The following is a 20203-nucleotide window of genomic DNA, read 5'->3' on the forward strand; positions in this document are numbered from 1 at the left end:
ACACATGTCCCCAGAAAAACAGCCCTTCTTTTATCTGCTATAGGTTGCTGCTTGCTATTGCTCCATGCCCACTTATTTATTTCCCCCCACTCTCATCTCTGCTGTACCTTTCTCCATCTCTCTCTCTCTCTCTCTCTCTCTCTCTCTCTCTCTCTCTCTCTCTCTCTCACACACACACACACACATGCTTATATACATACACCCATACACAGAAAGACACACAACCAGATACGCACTCAGGATACCTCGATCCAGAAGCCGAAGCAAGCGGAGATACCAAAGATACCACTGGTCCCAGAAGCGGTCCGTCATCCCACCCTGAACTCATCCTTCACAGTCAGTCTCCAGGGCACAGCCTCATCCCACCACCACCAACAACCGACTCGAGGAGGCCAGATTCTCGGATGTTGGGCTCACACGCAGCCTGCTCTAAGCAAATGCCTGCCTACAAAGACAGCCACCAGTCCTCCCACACAGAGGCTGACTGTGCTGGGAGCCCGTTTCGCAGCAACAAAGGAGCAAGTGCAGAACATGCCGTGTGCAGACTGAGCCTGCATGAACCCCAGGGGAGGCTGGAGATGCGGGGGAGGGAGTCAGGGAGGGCTCTTCACACTAGCAAGGTTTGAGGTAGCCTTGGGAATGAAAGTCCACAGAGAAGGCCACGTTTAAAATTTCATTCTAGTATCTCCTACCATTCTGGCTTCCTGTGCCTCCCACACAGAGGCCAGTGGCTCTCCCAATAGGACGATGAATGAGAAGCCAGATGCTCAACCATCCTGGACTCTGGAACCAGTCCAAAAAGTCCAGGAATCTGACTGTCTCACTGTGGGGACCTCAGGTGCTCCCCATCCAAATCTGCTAGATGCTCACAGCTAGAAAAGAGCTTGCAGGTCCTTTCTTCCTACTTCCCTCATGGATTCTATTAAAGAGAGACTGGGCACTAAGGTTCTATGTTCAAGTTCAAACCCTGGTTCCTACTTAACATTTCTTGGCCTTCTGCCTCAGCTTCCTCCCCTATGAACTGGAAAGGCCAGTATTTGCTTTGCGGAGGAACTGTGAGGCTCAACATGGCAGAGGGAAGCTCCAGGTGTCAATGGTAAGTGAAGCAGGCAAAAGGTTCTCACTGGCCTTCTCCCCTGCCCTTGGAGCCTTGCTCCCCTATCCTTCTGACCCTTTTATCCTGAATCTCTGATCCAGCACCTCCTGTCAGGGCCCTTTCTCTCCATCTCAGGGCCACACCCTAAATCTTCCAATGTCTGACTCAAATGCCACAGAATCCCGGTAGCCTTCCCCGACCCTCCCTCCTTTATATCTTATCTTCAATCCACTCTCTCCTTTGTATACAATTCTTCTACCTTATCAGACTATAAATGACGTGGAATTTAGATCTGTTCCTTAAACATCTTTGGGTCCTTCAAGGTACCTAATATAGTGCCTTATCTCAGAACCATTCAAGTTATTTTGACTTCAACCATTAATTCAAGTATTGTTGACTGAGTGAGTGAACAAGCAAGGAATTCTAGGTAACCCACATGGATGGCAGGAGAAGTGTTTACTGTAGCTTGACTACAGCCAGCCCATCAGCCTCTGGACACTGTTTCAGGCTTGCAGAAGGTTCGAGAGCAGGGGCGGAGCGCTCTATTCTCCCCTCCCTTGGAGCTGCTTAGTCAGTGGTCTGGCCACTTGCATGAGAAGGTTGCCCCTCTGGTGACAGGGGATCCTGATCACAGAAATGAAAGCAGAGGGAACCCCGGGCCTAGAGCACCTCCATTCAACAGCCAAGGGCACATTCCTCACAGCTGTGGTCCAGCTTAGCCATGGCAGCCTCTGCTCCACGCCTCCTGGTCTTTGTCAGGCAGCTGGAGTCAAGGGGGCTCCTCCAGCATCTGCCATTTCTGGGACTCTAAAATGAAATAGTTTGCATGTTTCTAAAGGACTCAGGCTAGGCAGGAGGCATGTCCAGGAGGGCAGGAACTAGCAGAGGGAGGGAGAAAGTGGGTGAAGCCACAATCTCCACCCTTTGTCCTGCCCAGCATCCTTATTACCTCTTAAAGGGCAGCTGTGGAACACAGCAGAGTCCTCACCACCCAAGAAGATACCTCTCAGGCTCTGTTAGTGCAATTTTGTTACTACCTTAAATGGGCAAGAATCTTGTGAGTCGCTAACACAAGAATGCAAAGCCCTCTCCTCTCTCTGGAGAGAAATGGCCCACAACCCTCCCTCTTGTGAATAACAAGAATCTATTGCTCACTCGCAGATGGCCATAGGAAGTGCTTCCTAGCTCACAGAGCACTTTCACATCTGTTAGCCCTAACCACCCCACAAGCTCCGTTGGAGAGGACTCACTTTCTCTGTCTAAAGAAGACCAAAGTCATCTTCCAAGAAGTTGAACAATTTATATCAAATGATACATAGGTATGAACTGGCTCCCCCTTGTCAAAATGTCTGGACCAGACCTTGACATTCCCTAGAGAATGTAGCGCCTTTCCTAGAGACGTGGAAGCCTTCACCATGAGGCTATGCTAACAGCATTGCTTAAGAAGCAGGACAGTGCCAGCGTGCCACAGGCACAGGATGTATGATGACTGACAAACAGCCTTTGATATGTCACATTGGTCCTGGGCATACAGTCAGCCAGAGAGTGCATCTCCAAGTAAGAATGCCAAAGTCATTTTTTTTCCCTAATGCAACTTACGCAAAACTTGAAATGTGAGACTCGTACCAAGCAGAAGACCTAGACAGAGAGGGGCAGTAAGAGGAACATCACCTGGGGAACAGACAGGCAGCCCTCATGCCCTTATAAGCACATATATAAACTGCAACTCCCTGCTGGTGCTGATGGTGGGCACGAAGAAGGAGGCCAACTCTAGCTTCTCCCTTACTTGGTGTCATTCTCCACAGAAAAGAGAACAACATGGGTGCACGCACCTGCCCACACACAATGAACCCTGGGACACAGAATCACCCAGTGGGTCAAACCCAGGAGGAAGCTGTTCAGCCTGGAATTTTACTCTTGGTTGCCTTCAGTCCTTTAAGCAGGGCACCTCGGTGCTCCCCAGCCCACCGCTGCTCATTTCTGCTATTCCCACAGAGCCTCACAAGCCGTCCTTTAAAACAGCCATGCTAGAAGTTGAATAAAATGTTCCCAGAGACTTGTCATTCAGCTGTGGTGCAATTAGAAAGGACAGAATGTTGCCAGGACAGGACCTTATTAGGTAGGGTTTTGTTGTTGTTTTGTCTTAAACAATGACAGCACAGCGGCTCTTTCTTTCATCGTAGCCAAATCAAGGGTAGACATTCCTGCCCGTTTGGCTCTTTCAGCCCCCCACCCCCACCCAGCTGAAACCAGTGACTGAAGGCCAAGAGCACCCATCCACTGCAGAGGACAGCTGCCTGTCTGGATGTCTGCAGCTACTGAGCTGTTATAACTGTGATGTGTTCCCTTCTCATTGACGTTCCTTCTTCTTTTCTTGGCACTGTTCTCTCTCCATCTTTTCACCCATCCAAAAGAAAAACACTGTGTTCTCAATCAGATAAAGGCAGCATAAGTGAATGGAACAGAAGGCAGTGAGGGCGGAGCGAACCAATCAGTGAGGGCGGAGCGAACCAATCAGGTCCCAGATATTTCCCACTCACCTCCCAGGACAACTGGGACCTCTGAGCTCTCCACAGCACTATCCACGCTCCTCAGATACATGTAGCTAACTGGCAAGTGAAGGCCACACATGAGACGGCACTGTTGCTGCTATCTGTGGACCAGAATGAAGACTATTCAACAGGCATAGTGTTCTCCTCCTGCCACACACCCCCCCGGGGGGTAGGCTCAACCTGGCTACCATTTTGCCCTGCAAGCTGCGTTTCAGCTCCAGCGTGATCCAAACATTCTGGCAGACACCATCCTCAGCACTTCTGTCCCCTCAGCAAGTGTCAGAAGCGACATCTCAGAAACACCATCCAGGGACTGGCATGGACACTTGCCAGCCTCTCCTGTGAGAGCCGAGTGTCCTCAGGTGAACACGCTCCTTGGGTCCTCACATGAGGACAATATCTGAAAGACGGTATCACCCAGACTGAAATTCAAGTCCACCTCTCCCAAGAGACCTCCCTGGCTAATCTCACCCATTCTCATCGCAGAGTTCTCAAAGTTTAATGGGCAGCAGATTCACCTGGGAGGGGTGGCAGTTCGGGCAGATGTCCAGCTCCCAGAGGCCTGCATCTTTAGCCAGCTCCTCTGGGTGATTCTCTAATGGTGACCTGTCTGCTCTGTCACAGCTCTCCTCTCTTAACTTCAGCACTGACTCCATTTCAATATTTTGGTTGAACTCCTCAAAGTAACCTGCCTGCCCACACACCCTAGGAGTCTTGGACAGAGGGACCCTGAGTCCTCTCTCCTGGAAGGCTCTCCTACAAGGTAAAGAGAGAGCTAGCAGGGGACCACACAGGGAGAGCTAGACAAAAGGGTCCTTAGACACACAATTGATCCTCAGCTCTCCTTGGACTTCAGAAAACATTCCTTCTGCCACAGATCCACTGCAGATCTGTACCATGGCTTTAAATGTCACCTCCAATATCTGCCAGGCAGCAAGGGAGAAAGACAGGGGCTGATTAGCCTGCATTGACCCTGCTTTTATGTAGCTTTCCGTTGCATACCTCTGACCTCAGGGAGATCTTATCTCCCTTCCCTAACCTAGAAAGATATCGCAAAACCTCTTATGGCACTGGCTTAAAACCACACTGTCAAGTTGAAGAACACACACACACACACACACACACACACACACACACACCCTTCCCTGTCCTCCTCTGAGGACTCCTGCTTCCCCCAGCAAGCCACTAGAAGCTCCACAGTGCACTGAACCTCCATTTTCAGGGCACCACCCCAACAGCCCAGCCAATTGACAGAGCCGTTTCTCAGCCCCCATTCTGGGTCCAGTTCCCTCTGAGCTAGGTCCCATGCACAGAGGTCTGATAAACTGGTCCCCTCTTCAGTGTTTGTAATAAGAGGTCAATACTAGGCCCTTAAAAAACAGTTACACTTTGGGAAAGAGTGGAAAACAGGGCAGTAGAAGACAAGTGGAAGTCCAGACACCAGGATCAACCTGCGGTGAAGGACCAGGTCTCTTCACAGAGCTTTGTACCTGAGTCCCCCAACCCTCCAAACTCACGTGACCACCTGGCTGACAGTCTTTCCCAAAGCACCTCAAACTAAAAAGGAAGGCTAAGAAACCAGGGAAAACCCAAAGGGCCATGTCTACCTAGAAGTCACTGTGACCTGAACTTCCCTCACAGCATGACTCCTCCACCTCATTGTGCTGAGAGTCACCCACAGTGAGTTCATGACTCCAGCCAAGGGGCTGCCAGCCTCTCAGCGGATTTGCTTCCTCTTACTGATCCTTTCTGACTCTCTGTGTCACATGCTCAACATCAGAGAACCAGGAAGATGAGGTTATCAGTCACTGCCACAGAAACAAGCTCACGTGGTCCCTGCAAGGGGCCTCTCCCTTCTCTGACCCTTCTCCATCTCCTCCAAATCTTAGTGAAGTCCTACCCTACCAATTCAGTCCGGCAAAAAGGAAACACCACACTATTAACACCAAGGTTGATAACCGTGAGCATAAAGTACAAAGGAATTAGAAAGGCCTTGCTACACTCCCAAGGAAATGCTAAACGTTGGGTAGCATAGATCTAAAGCTAACAGTTAAAAAAAAAATTCTCTTGGGAATTTTCTCCTTTCAAAAAAAATGTATAACAACTCACTATTAAACCTGATAAATCCCTACTATTTATATACATGTCCATCCAAGGTTATACGACAGCTACATATTAGTCAATTTGAATTAGCAATTCCTTGGTTCTTATTTTCTATATTTTCCTTGCTCTTTAAAATTTAATTTTATGTGTGTGTGTGTGTGTGTGTGCATGTGGATGTGGGTGCATGTGGGTGTGGGTACATGTGTGTGTGTCTGTCTGTCTGTCTGTCTCAGAGGACAACTTGAAGGAGTCAGTTCTCTCCCTATACCACACGTGTACTGCGATCAGTATTTAGGAAGTCAGTCTTGGAGATAAGCACCTATACCCTCTGAGCCATCTCACTAGCCTCTCAGTTCTTACTTCCAAAAACAAAAGAATCAGACAGAGGTGCAGCTCTCACTTATAAGTCCTTATTGAGGGAGCTGAGGCAGGAGGAACACAAAGTTCAAGGCCAGCCTGGATTATAGAATGAGACTATTTCAAAATGATGATGACGACGACGACGATGATGATGATGATGATAATAATAATAATAGTTTGCAGCAGATGAATTATGATGACATTTCTGAAAAATAATTAGCCATGTAGTTAGCCCTCACACCACGAAGGTCTTCAGGTGGTGAGCATCAATGAACTGGTGTCCCTGGAGGTCTATCAATCCTAGCCTCGTGTCATGCACAAATAAAGCCTAGTCAAGGACATGGAGAAACACAAACCACATACCCTCAAGAAGGAAAGCATCAATAGACTCAGGTATCCAAGCATGAGATACACACTTTTCTTTTTTCCCTACTCTCTGGCTGAGCACACAAATCACATGGGAGTCAGGGGTCTGAACAGCAGCTGTGAGACATCCACTCTTCATCGGGTATCTTCCTACATTTTTTGAACTTTTACCACTGTACTATATTGCCTAACTTTTTAAAAGACATTTAAAAATAACAGAGTCAAGAATAAATAAAACTGCTCTTGGAGTCTCCCACCATGGTATGAGAAGTGTAAGCCACACAGAGGGGAGCCATGATGCTCAGGAACTCCCCAGAGTCCTAACCATGCTACATAGTAATCCCTAGAGTCCTCCGCTCCCATCTACAAACAACATCCTGTAGCTGGACTTTGGCTACTTTGTGGGTTCTTCTTTTTTCCACCCTTTTCCACCCCTTTTCTTCCACCCTTTCAACTCCCTCACTAGATAGAAGGGGTAAAGGACAGAAGGGAAAGGGGGCAAACGTTATTGTTAGACTACTTCCTGCTGATTAGGATCATCGAGTTCCTTGGGGGCAAGTTTGAGCTTCACTGTCATGATATTTAATTTCTTCTTGTTTCTTCTTTGCACCAGACAACTTAACAAACCAAAACCAAACAACAACACACCCTGTCCCCCAGTATGTAGCATTTGTATACCCTCTGAAGAGTCCCCAGAATAACGAATGTCACACAATCACAGAAACTATCTGCAGCTGACAAAATCATGCCTCTCCTGGAGCACAAGGCAAATCACGGTCAGCTGCTGTGGACAATCTGAAGAAGCCCCATCTCCACACCTGGGACTCAAAAGAAAGCACACCCCTATTTCCGAGATTTTTAAAGAAACCAAAATTCTCACTACAACATCCAGCATTCCTCTTTGGAGATTCCTGCCATCCCATCTCCCCAGTAGAACCTAAGGAATCTGTATAACCAGAGCTGCCTGGTCAGCCTCGATAATCCTAAGAAAGGATAAAGTGTCTAGGCCACATCAGTTTAGGGGATTTGTTATAGTATCATGGATAAGTCAGACAGGGGGTGGCGAGTGCATGAAGCACAGGCAGAGTCACAGACGAGGTAAGATCATGAAAAGGCCTTGCAAAACACTGTGCCTCATTTCATGGAGGAGACAAAGAGCACGGCTAGTCTATTTATCTACCTGTCTACTGATCTGAGAATTAGAATCCTGAAGACAGGGTTGTCACAGAGGGTGTCTAATTAACATGCTTGCTTGAATTTTAAAAAGAAGGCAGACGGTCTCTGACAGGAAGTGAATGCATCTGATTTGGCTGCCTGCTTCCATGAGACTTGTGTTTTTCAATTCGTGTAACTCTACGGCTCTGAGTTTTTGAAGAATATATATTTAAAGCCTATATACAATATCCAACGGGCTAGAAAATATATTATTTGCAACTTTTTAAACTTATGCTAAAAAAAAATGTTAAATGTGGGGAAGAGTACACAGTTTTCAATATCCCTTGGGGATATACTGAAGCACAAAAATCCACAGCCCACTCAACGGGGTCACACCACATGATGAGAGCATGAGGCTCTAGGGAAAGAATTAGGAAAAAAGCCTTTCTGTGAGTTAGCATGCCAAGGACCTCAGGATGAATCGCTGAAGGACAGAAGCTGCGGCTCAGAGGTACAGAATCTGCCTTAAATGAGTGAGGCCTTAGATTTACTCTCCAGCACTACAACTCCCGTCCCTAAAACACTTAGGATACAAAATGTAGAACAGTATGCAGGAATAATTTAGCCAAAATTGTTGGGACCAGAAATGTTTCTGGTCTTAGTTTTTTAGGTTTTACAGTATTTGCATGTAATTTACTAGGTGATCATCGCTAATTTAAAACTTCAAAATATTCCAAAATCCAAAACATTAGGAGCATCATTTTTTGGTTTCAGGTTTTAGCTTGTTCAGCTTAGAGTTAATATTAAACGGCTTTAGATAAGAAATTAGTGATCTCCTGTATGATAAGAACTTCAAGTCTCTGAAGAAAGAAATCAAGCAAGATCTCAGAAGATGGAAAGATCTCCCATGCTTATGGATTGGCAGGATCAATATAGTAAAAATGGCTATCTTGCCGAAAGCAATCTACAGCTTCAATGCAATCCCCATCAAAATTCCAACTCAATTCTTCACCGAATTAAAAAGGGCAATTGCAAATTCATCTGGAATAACAAAAAACCTAGGATAGCAAAAACAATTCTCAACAATAAAAGAACCTCTGGTAGAATCACCATGCCTGACCTCAAGCTGTACTACAGAGCAATTGTGATAAAAACTGCATGGTACTGGTACAGGGACACACAGGTAGACCAATGGAATAGAATTGAAGACTCAGAAATGAACCCACACACATACGGTCACTTGATCTTTAACAGGGGAGCTAAAACCATCCAGTGGAAAAAGGATAGCATTTTCAACAAATGGTGCTGGCACAACTGGCGGTTAGCATGTAGAAGAATGTGAATTGATCCATTCTTATCCTTGTACTAAGCTCAAGTCTAAGTGGCTCAAGGAACTCCACATAAAACCATAGACACTGAAACTTATANAGGAGAAAGAGGGGGAAAGCCTCAAAGATATTGACACACGGGAAAAATTCCTGAACAGGACAGCAATGGCTTGTGCTGTAAGATNAAGAANCGACAAATGGGACCTCATAAAATTGCAAAGCTTCTGAAAGGCAAAAGACACTGTAAATAAGACAAAAAGGCCAACAACAGATTGGGAAAGGATCTTTACCAATCCTAATTCAGATAGGGGACTAATATCCAACATATATAAAGAACTCAAGAAGCTGGACTTCAGAAAATCAAATAACCCTATTTTAAAAATGGGGTATAGAGCTAAACAAAGAATTCTCAGCTGAGGAATACCGAATGGCTGAGAAGCACCTGAAAAAAATGTTCAACATCCTTAATCATCAGGGAAATGCAAATCAAAACAACCCTGAGATTCCACCTCACACCAGTCAGAATGGCTAAGATCAAAAATTCAGGTGACAGCAGATGCTGAGGAGGATATAGAGAAAGAGGAACACTCCTCCATTGCTGGTGGGATTGCAAGCTGGTACAACCATTCTGGAAATCAGTCTGGCAGTTCCTAAGAAAATTGGGCATAGTACTACTGGAAGATCCAGCAATACCTCTCCTGGGTACACACCCAGAAGATGTTCCAACTGGTAATAAGGACACATGCTCCACTATGTTCATAGCAGACTTATTTATAATAGCCAGAAGCTGGAAAGAACCCAGATGTCCCTTAGCAGAAGAATGGATACAGAAAATTTGGTACATTTACACAATGGAGTACTACTCAGCTATTAAAAACAATGAATTTATGAAATTCTTAGGCAAATGGATGCTGGAGGTTATCATCCTGAGTGAAGTAACCCAATCACAAAAGAACACACATGATATGCACTCACTGATAAGTGTATATTAGCCCAGAAATTTAGAATACTCAAGATACAATTTGCAAAACACATGAAACTCAAGAAGAAGAAAGACCAAAGTATGGATACTTTGTTCCTTCTTAGAATAGGGAACAAAATACCCATGGAAGGAGTTGCAGAGACAAATTTCAGAGCTGAGATGGAAGGAAGCCCCACCCAGGGATCCATCCCATATACAACTACCAAACCCAGACACTATTGCATATGCCAGCAAGATTTTGCTGACAGGACCCTGACATAGCTATCTCTTGTGAGGCTATGCCAGTACCTGGCAAATACAGAAATGGATGCTCACAGTCATCTGCTGGATGGAACACAGGGGCCCTAATGAAGGAGATAGAGAAAGTACCCAAGGAGCTAAAGGGGTCTGCAACCCTATAGGAGGAACAACAATATGAACTAACCAGTACCCCCCAGAGTTGTGTCTCTAGTTGCATATGTAGCAGAGGGTGGCCTAGTCGGACATCAACAGGAGGAGAGGCCCTTGGTCTTGTGAAGATCATATGCCCCAGTACAGGGGAATGCCAGGGACAGGAAGCAGGAGTGGATGGGTTGGGGAGCAGGGTGGGAGGAGAGTATAGGGGGCTTTGGGGGTTAGCATTTGAAATATAAATGAAGAAATATCTAATAAAAAAGAAATTAGTGATCTCTAGATTTAGATTGTTTATATTCACAAAACAAAACACTGGGAGTGTTCACAAGGACCCACGGCTAATGGTGACCTTGGAAAAGTGCCTTGGCAGATAGGCAGAGGGTTATATAAAAATACTTAAAGTATATTGAATTTTTAACAATGTAAATGTGTTATATTTGCATACATTTTAAGTTCTCAAAGACAAAAGTGCAGGTAACCTTTTAAAACCACGAACAATGCCAAAATAGCACCCAAGAGACCAACGTTTGCCACATTTGCATCGATTCAAAATTCAAAGGACTAATATTCTTAACTTATAAGAAAATGCTAAAAACATTAGAAAAAATTAGTAAGTATAAAATATAAAGTTATAAAAATAAGTAAATATATAAACAGATAATTCACAAACATGAAAATAGAAATATCTGAGGAAAACTCTAGGAAAACACAACGTAAAAATAATAACAGCAGGCCACATTTTACCAGTCAGCTTGGCAAAACAAACAAAAAGCCACGGTCATGCTGGAAAGTAAATTGATATAAGATTTTTAGACATCACCTTGGCAGAACTTATTAACATTTCTAGCATGCATAGCCCTCATCCCAGTAATTCTACCTCTAAGACCCTCACCTACTACAAGATCAGTACCCATACACACCACAACATATTCGGTCAGTAAACAAAAAAGGCAAAAAGAGGAAGAGTAATCCAAACTACTAACATTAAAAAATTAGTTAAGACAAACTATGATAGTTATATTTAGAAACCTTTAACAAGGACAAGCAGTTTGATATGGTGCAACATGAAAGGATGTCTCTGCTCCATTCTGTGTGGAAGAATATGGTTTGCAAAGTAAATGGCGATATTTGTATTATTCTACTTTGAAAACACACACATACACACACACACACACACACACACACACACACACACACACGTATATATTCAGTGTGTGTCAAGAGAGTTCTGATAGAAAATTCACCCAACTGGTAGGAGAAGTTATCCCTAAGGAGTAGGGGCTTCACTCAGAGATCTTTCTATGCTTTCACGGTGTAACTTTGTAGCATAGCCATTTGTTCCTTTGGTAATTTTCACAGCATTTCAGGCTGACAAAAATAGAAATCCAGATCTTTATCCCCTGGGGCCAGGCAACCGTTTCCTTCTCCACTTCCCACTCACAGGATACAGAATGTGAGATGGTTTCAGACAGCTCCCAACTTGGAATCACCACCAGGCTTATCCACCTCAGTGGCTGTTAGATGAAGTTGCACCGGTATGCCTGACATTTGCCTTTCACCCCCTGCTCTGCTCCACAGCCTTCACTTGCCACAAGAATCTAGATGAGCACTCTGTGAACTTAAAGAGTTTCAGCAGGAGCCACAGCTCCTCTCAGGCTATTCATTTATCTGCCGCTTACAAATCTTAGGAGACTTTGGTCAGTGAGAGCAACATTTCTTCTCAGGTCCCAGTTCTACCCAAGAAGTGACTAGAGCAACAGTTCTTAACTTCCTTAATGCTGCAATCCTTTAAAACAGTTCCTCATGTTGTGGTGACCACCCCAACCAAATTATTTCACTGCTACTTTATAACTGTAATTTTGCTACTGTTATAAACTGTAATGTAAATATCTGATATGCAGGATATATGATATATGGCCCCTGTGTGGTTGAAAACCACTGTTGTACAGGTTTTGAATAATTCTGAGGCCACAGGGATGGCAATGAGGACAAAGCAGTGTGGTCCCTTTGTGGCATCTGTCAGAAATAAGGTGCTGAGCATCATATCATGCGCTCTCTAGTGGAGCATCCCTGCCTTGTGCTACAGGCTCTGACTAACCCACATCCCTATTCACTTGGAATATTCGGAGTGTGGGAAGCTACAAGAAGTGGAAGGCGGCACAGACTAAAGGAAGATGATCACTGATCATGACTGCATCTCCCATAATGCATCTCTCAGCAGACACCGTGAAGGCAGGGAGTCCAGGGGAAGAGAAGGGGCTCTCAGGGTAGATGTAGCTCCAAACAGATGCAGATGGATAACTCCAATGCTGGCCAGAGGTAAGCCCTGAACCTGAGTTCCATCTGTCATATTTTACTGCTTTTTATCTCAGACTCAACAACTATACCCACATAAGAACATGCCTCTCACAATCTTGAAATTTCCAAGGACCCCGTTGAGAATCCACTCATCTTCCCTATCTTTATAACCAAAAACAGAAAGAAAAAAAAAATAAAAACTCAAAGCCAAAAATCCCCAGACCTTCATGTGTTGTAACTAAAAACACTCAGTAAACAAAGCCAGTCCTTGGGCTCCATTGGGGAGTAATTGTCTAAGAATGCTTCTTTTCTTTCAGCTGGTGAAAGAAAAAGGCACAGACGTGCTAAGACTGTGCAGAGCGCATCTTGAAAACATTAAATTTTCCGAACACCAATGTGTGGCTCACGTGCCTTACCAGAGCAGGCAGCGATGGGCAGTGAGAAGAACCCTGAAGACACTGGCTTTGCTGTTGGAACACACAACTACTGAGGAAGTGGTTACTGTAAGCCCTGGGTACAGGATAGAAACTTATAAGGCATAGGGGCAAGATATGGCCACCACGCCTTACCACTGGACTCTGAAGACTTGGGGTTAGACAGTCAGTTCTGAAGTGGGTAGAGAAAAGGCAGAATCCATACTTCCTTCCATCTCTGTTCCTGGCTAATTGCTCAGGGCAAAGTTGTCAATCACCTCATCTACTCGTCTCCAGCCAGTCTTTAAGATGTGTAGCCTGAGCAACCATTGAAAGTGGCTACACCTAGGAGAGGTTGCCCCTCTCCTGAATCGTGGCCCCTAAAACATTTCCCTTTCTCCTCCTCCCCACTCAGAGTTAGGAGCCATTCTTGTAGCTCCAGGTCTGTTCACAAGAAACAAGGCAAAGCTAAGCCAGTCACTGAGGCAAGGAAAGAACGACTCAATAATAAGAACATGTCAGAGGCTCTGTCAGTGTCAACTAGACATCCTCTAAGTTGACTGTAACCACCAAAACCTAGGCATATCTAATTGCATGCCAAGATCCCATGGGGGAGTACAGAGAGGGGTAGGGTAACAGAGAGAAACATGGTGGGGAGAGAGAGAGAGAGAGAGAGAGAGGGGGGGGGAGGAGGAAGAGGAGGAGGAGGAGGAGGAAGAGAGACTGACTGATTTATGCGTTATCACTACCTAGACTCTGGAGGCAAACACCCTCATATGCCAAAGCTACCTCCCATAGTCATGTGATATCCATCAAATCACTTCACATTTCTGTGCCTCTGTTTTTTGTGCAAAATGAGGATGTTAATAACGCTTAACTAAGTTAATAAATATAATAATACACCCCACCCAGCAGGTACTACACATGACTGTAAGACAGTGATGATCACTGTGGTGTTGCCAGCCTATACTTTCCACACTAAGCTGCCTCTTCCCTTTAGACCATCAAATATGTTTTTCACGGATTCTGGAAGGATGTTCCCACTCTGCCTTCATCTAATTCTCTAGATCCACAGGAAACCTTCTCCGGTCCACTCAGTTGGGCCACACACTGGCCATCCACAGAACCTATGACATTTAAGTTTTCTCTGTGTCCTTCTGTCCAGCCGACTCCCGTTCATTGTCCTATGTCAAATTTCTGGCTGAGAAAATTTTTGAAAGGATAAATAGAGAATGAGTGAAGAGCAGCTCTCCCTTGTTCAGCGAGCACTTCACGAGGTAGGCACTTACTCTGAATTGCATCCTGAACCATGACTGAGAACACAGGAAGGAACAGAACCCCCTGGCTGCTAACCACAAGCTCTCGGCTACATCACAATCTGCCTTGCAGCAGCCACTCAAGGTGAAAGGGGGTTGCTCGGGATGGAACAGCTCGACAGGGGCAAGCTGATCCTGCTTCACTCAGCATGCCTGAGAACATCCTTGGGGCACCAGGGCTGGGGATACGGGAAGAGACAGGAAGCATCTAGCTTTAGAACCTAATTTTCAGTATCAACCTTGAGCTGACAATGTTACTTCTTCCGTTCTTTCCCAGGCCTCCATCTGTCCTGCCCCCTTCCCCCATACAGATGGGGTCCTAATTCTATGACATAAAGCAGTTCCTGGACTACTCAAAGTGCCCCTGTTCAGGGACTTCAGTGAGACCCTGAAGTAGTACAAATACGGCCACGGTCTAAGACCCTGGCCCTGTCAAGTCCTGGGCAGGGACTACACACTTAGTCTAACCCCTTAACAACAGCCAGACTAAGAGGAGAATGGACCTGGAACAGGGAGTAAGGGGGTAATTACTCACCCCATAGATAAACACAAGATATAAATATGCAATTAAAGGGTTTATTTTAGGGGGGAAAGGATAAAAGGAGGAGTGGAATGGCCCAGACCAAAGCAAGAGGTCAAGCAGATACAATCTTTCAGAGAGAGGAATGCAGGTTTGTCTAGGGTGGGTTTGTTTAACTTGAACTAAGCAGCTGAAACCTTGACTCTGTTCTCCATCCCCACATTTGAGGGGGGAGGGGGAGAGGAGGAGAGGGTTAGAAAGGGTGGCCTTTTCCTTATAAGGTGATTTATCAAGTACCGGCCCAGCTTATCCAAGAGAAACTCTGGCTAGTTCTGCAGAATGTCAGGCTGTGAACTCCTCAGAAATGGAATCTCTTCCATCCCACCCACTATCGCCTGCCATCATACCCAGGGCTTCCCACAATGCATTGCTCAGGAAGGACATTGCAGAGTGCAAAGGGACAACAGTTCACATCTTGTGTCACTTCTTCCTTTTTGCAGGGCTTACCTGTTTTTAGGTTTAGGTTTGTTTGCTGGTTGTTTGGTTTGGGTTTCTTTTTATTTATTTTGTTTAAGTTAAGTAAAAAGAAATAGCGAGAAATTTTGTTTTGTCAGTTTGGGTTTTGCTCTGTTTTAAATCTTGTGTCTTCTGTTTTTCTCCTTTGAATCAGAACAGACACCACCACTCCACTCCAAATAAGACCACCTGTGGCATCCTGAAGCTACCTGGCCAAGACGCCACCAAACACTTGTTAAGCCCAGTTAAGGAAAATGGCAACTTACTTCTAGTAACAGAAAAACTGAAATAACTTTTCCCTTGGCAGTTGCATCATAGATACTCGAAGTTATGTTTTCCATCTTAGTTGTCCTAAAAGTAAAGGAACACTGTATCTTTTCTTCAATGAAAGTCCAGGTGTGGCAACTTCCAGGAGGGTAATGGTATACCAACCTGGGGAGCATGGGAACTATGGGGCACATCACCCTGCTAGACTCAGGTTCTACCATCAGATGAGTTTGAAGACAGTCTATAACATTGTAACAAGTTCTGACAGTGGGCAAAAGTGAGCTGGGAACTGTCCATCATCTCCCCCCTCCTCTGCTATGTAATGCAGAGTAACCCAGCAAGGCCTGTGGCTGAACGAACACCCTACACCTCTTTCAGGTGATGGGAGCATTTGAGGATGAATGTATGTTATTGCACAAACACATGAATGCCAGCCTAGTGGGTTTGTCTGTGTGAATAGACCCAATACACCTGGGTGTAGTATCAGCATTTGGACATTGGAAACAAGAACTTTGAGTGTATCAGGAAGCCAGCCATATCTCAGCCATCGGCTTCCTTTGGAGACAGCTAGACAAGGAGTACACAGGTAAAAAGAATACTCCGAAATAGACAGCTATTTCTTTGAATGCGTTCTTACATGCAAGTGCATAAACACACTACTCTGTTGCCCAGAACCTACTTTGAATGACACTCACCCTAAGGCAATGTGTGCTGTCCTGACTTCACTCCACAATGACAGTGGACAGGAGGACGCTGCAGAGCATGTATCTGGATCTCTGCTAAGCCCTTGGCAAATGTCCTCCAAAGTATTCTTGTAGATAACTGAGTAAAGTTACAGTTGTGAGGAGTCATTGCAAATGACTGCAAAAGACCCAAGGGCTTTTATTAAGAGAAACACTTTGTGTGGAACAGGGCTCTCTGGTGGTGGCCACAGATACCACAGCACTGCCCCCTCAAGTGTTTCCTTAGCTTCTTTAAAAGTGTTATTTCTTCAGATAAAGAGGCCAAAGATTATGCTTATAATATGGACAGATGATACAAACCTGGTATAGTGGACTCAATACTATAACAAATGACCAGGTAAAGACAAAGACTCTCCACAAATTTGAACGCTGAACAAAATTAACAGGGGCAAACTCTGTACCTGGAGATCTACCTTTTAAAACAATGTACACATCACTCTGAAAGCCCTTCTTACCTTAGTGAAACACTGTATACAAGACGCATGCTGGCTGACAAACGTTCCCAGGAGCAGGATGGCTTCGAGGATACAATGTTAGACATGCCAAAGTAATTGTGGAATATTTACACTAAGAAAGCTATAACCACACAGAATATTTTCAGAGCATGTTGCATGGAGAAAAGTTGATATATAAAGCATGATATGGTAACCTCAGACTGGTAGGCATAAGCCATATGCAAATGCACAGTGATGCCCACAGGGTTTCCCTGTCACCGGAAGCCTATTCCCAGACAGAGCCTCGGTGGCCATTCGCTGCAAGAGAACTATGGCTTTGCTATAATATATAAAATTCAGAATGTAGTCTTTTTGGTAATTGTATAATTATATTTTTTCCAAGTCTTGCTTTTATCCAAAGGAGGAAAGTTAAAAATTATAGGAGATTATACAAATTCATTGGATTTCCATTATTCAAAGTTTAGCACTATGGAAATTTAGCAAAAGTGCTAACTCGTGGTGCAGAGAGTGTTCCAGAAGTCTGGACAGCCTCTGAATACCAGAGTGTCACTACACTGATGACACCTGGAGAGCTGAGCTGGGGCCATCTCAGCAATACAATTAGGTGGAGACACCAATAGTACGACATCAAGAAACAAATGGCTACGAGGGGTTCTGGAAAGCTTGACATAGTCCTGACTGACAGCACTGCCACTGTGTAACCTCGAGACAAGACAGCAGGTACAACCAGGTCGCTTCAGATATTTGAAGGGTTGTGTAGATAAGGCACAGTAAACCTTTTTAAGGCAGTTAACTTATTATGGAAATTTCCAGAGGCAAATGCTAGAACAAATAAATAAAAATGGTATTTTCCTTTTAAAAATTTCTTTATATATATATATATATATGTGTGTGTGTGTGTGTGTGTGTGTGTGTGTGTGTGTGTGTGTGTGTACATATAGAGATACATATGTACCTACAAATAAACATTTTAACTGAAAGAATGAATGGTAACAAAATAGTGGGAAATCATGAGTTTCCTATCATTCTAATTATTAGAGTAAGAGAACTTTTTTAAAAAGGGCATGTTGGTTTCATCCCAAATAAGTCCAGACAATTTTTATGATCTCTAACATTTCTAACACTCTGTGATCCATTCAGAGACAGAATTGGTTTTCAATGCATATACCCATTCAGTTTGAAATCCCTCTAGTGGTATTCTCTGCCAGCAGGTGGCAGCAGATGCCTTGGACGCTGGGTTCTATATGTTAGGTGTGGTCAAAAATAAATTAACACAGTTTTCAACGGTTAAAAAGGGGGTGTGGGAGAACACAAGTCCCAAAGTGGCTTCCTTCAAAAGAACAAGTAAGCATAACTAAAAACGTCTATTATTAGACAACAATACTTTTTTTTTTTTTTTTTTTTGAGACTGTCTTTGTAAGCCTAGGTTGACCTAGAATTTATTTACTCTATAACCAGGCTGGCCTCAAACTCATGGAGAACATCCCGCCTCAGCCTTCCAAGTGCCAGAATTTCAGCACACATCACCATGCCTAGGTTTGGCATGTGCTTCTTGATCTCTGAATTCCTCTTAATTTAAAAAAAAAAAAATCCTTGCTTCCTCTGCAGCTGCACATCACATCACATCCATTACCGTAATCTTTCAGCCAGACCCAAAGAAAAGAACCTTCAGGACGGTCAGAGAAGCACTCTGGCCATTTCCTGCTTCCAGCTTCCCTGCCCAGCATCTCCACAGCTGAAGCTACAGAATAAGCAGGAAACATACAAAAACAGTGGACCTCACCCGGACAGCATGAAAGTACATTATCATTTTCTACGTACACAAGAATTCTCCCCTACCTCAGTCTCAAAGGAAGGAATAAAGCCGCTGCTTTACCCTGCTCTAGCCTTGGCTCTCTGCTGGGATGTCAATTAAACTCTGCACACAAGTCCTTGTCCGAGTGGCAACCAGAGTCAGAAAAATCTGGTATTCACGAAGTATTTTGAATAGGGCTCATAAGTGGACAGAAATAAATATTTGTTGAACCAGCATTTAAAGCAGTTACATCACGGTTAATCATGGTCTTGAGTCAAGGTGCTATTGACTGTTCTAGTCGCAGGTCAAACAGTCCTTCTGCCAGGAGCCCTTGAGATATTAAGAGCATGTTCAGTTCCTCTGCAAAGTGCCAGGCATACACTCTGTACCTCCCGTGTCACACTTCTGCATCTGCTCTGACACCACTCTACCACAAACACTTCATTTCCCTGTCACTATGCAGCATCCAAAGGCCCGAACTGTGTCCCCAAATACAATAGTCCCCAATATTCATGAAACTATTTTTTTATGTATATAAGCATTTTGCCTGCATGTATGTCTGTGTACTATGTGCATGCTTAGTACCCACAGAAGCCAGAGCGGATGGAACATCAGAGCCTCTGTAACTGGAATTACAGAGTTGTAAGCCACCATGTGGGTACTAGGGATCAAATCCAGGTCCTCTAGAAGAACAGTGCTCTTAAACTCTGAGTCATCTCTCCAGCCCCAGTGAGACTATCTTTTATAGAGAGGCGTTATCAATAAATCATCAATATGGTGCCATTCCACCGAGAGCAACATCTATTTGACAAGCATTTCCCGAGTGTCTATAGAGCTCAGTGTGGCACAGGGGAGGTCAAACATGCATCCTGTTCTCAGAGAGCTCATACTGAGAAAGAAAATGAAGGCAAGTACACAAGCAACCATGCATCAAAGGATGCCCAAGAGCAAAGTTGGGCATGGTGGTTACATACGTGTAATCTCAGGATTCGGAAAGGAGAACCAAGGGGACCAGGAGTTCAAGGTCAAATTCAGAGATACAGAATTTGAAGTTGGTTAGTTTGAGACTCAGTCTCAAAACAACAACAGCAACAGCAACAACAGCAACAACAATACCAGCAGCAACAACAACAAATGTGTATATTAGAGAACAGAAAACCAGAAATTACCAATCGATATGTGCAAGAGGTTGACGTATGGAATAGGTAATGGTGGTCATAGCTACAAGGTCCCTGAATTGTTCTTTTAGTTGAGTGACAGTGTGTGCCATGCCAAGTGATTCACATAGATAATCACATTTGTTCCTCAAAACAATCCTATGTAAAAGCTTCCCAAAGTAGTTTTTAAAAAGCTCAGGGAAGTCAGGGAAATTGCCCCAGACATCACAAGCCTCACCCTGGTAGCGCTGGGTGCCCAAGCAGCCGGTCTGATGAACAGGGCAGCCATGCCACAGTACTTGAGAATCTAGGACGCTGGGTCAGAGCACTGCTACCACACGTACTGAGAACATGCCGAGACCCAAACTTGTACTTGCAAAGATCAATC

At 44.5% G+C, this 20203-nt stretch overlaps 1 protein-coding gene across 23 annotated transcripts in view; it reads right to left on the bottom strand.

The window, feature by feature from the left end:
- Nucleotides 1–20203, bottom strand: part of Kalrn (kalirin RhoGEF kinase) — a 603889-nt gene that overhangs the window by 543831 nt on the left and 39855 nt on the right. For 5 of the 23 annotated variants that reach the window (XM_021209156.2, XM_029544645.1, XM_029544644.1 and 2 more), the window contains exon 1: nt 237–476. The exons of 1 other annotated variant lie outside the window; for it this stretch is intronic. In XM_021209156.2, coding sequence (XP_021064815.2) covers nt 237–312 — 76 coding nt within the window. In that variant the 5' untranslated portion in view covers nt 313–476. Of the gene's footprint in view, nt 1–236; nt 478–20203 lie in introns of those variants that run through there. 17 more of the 23 variants (XM_029544643.1, XM_029544642.1, XM_029544639.1 and 14 more) reach the window with 7 other exon arrangements.

This window comes from Mus pahari, chromosome 12 (genome assembly GCF_900095145.1).
Source record: "Mus pahari chromosome 12, PAHARI_EIJ_v1.1, whole genome shotgun sequence".
Lineage (NCBI taxonomy): Eukaryota > Metazoa > Chordata > Mammalia > Rodentia > Muridae > Mus > Mus pahari.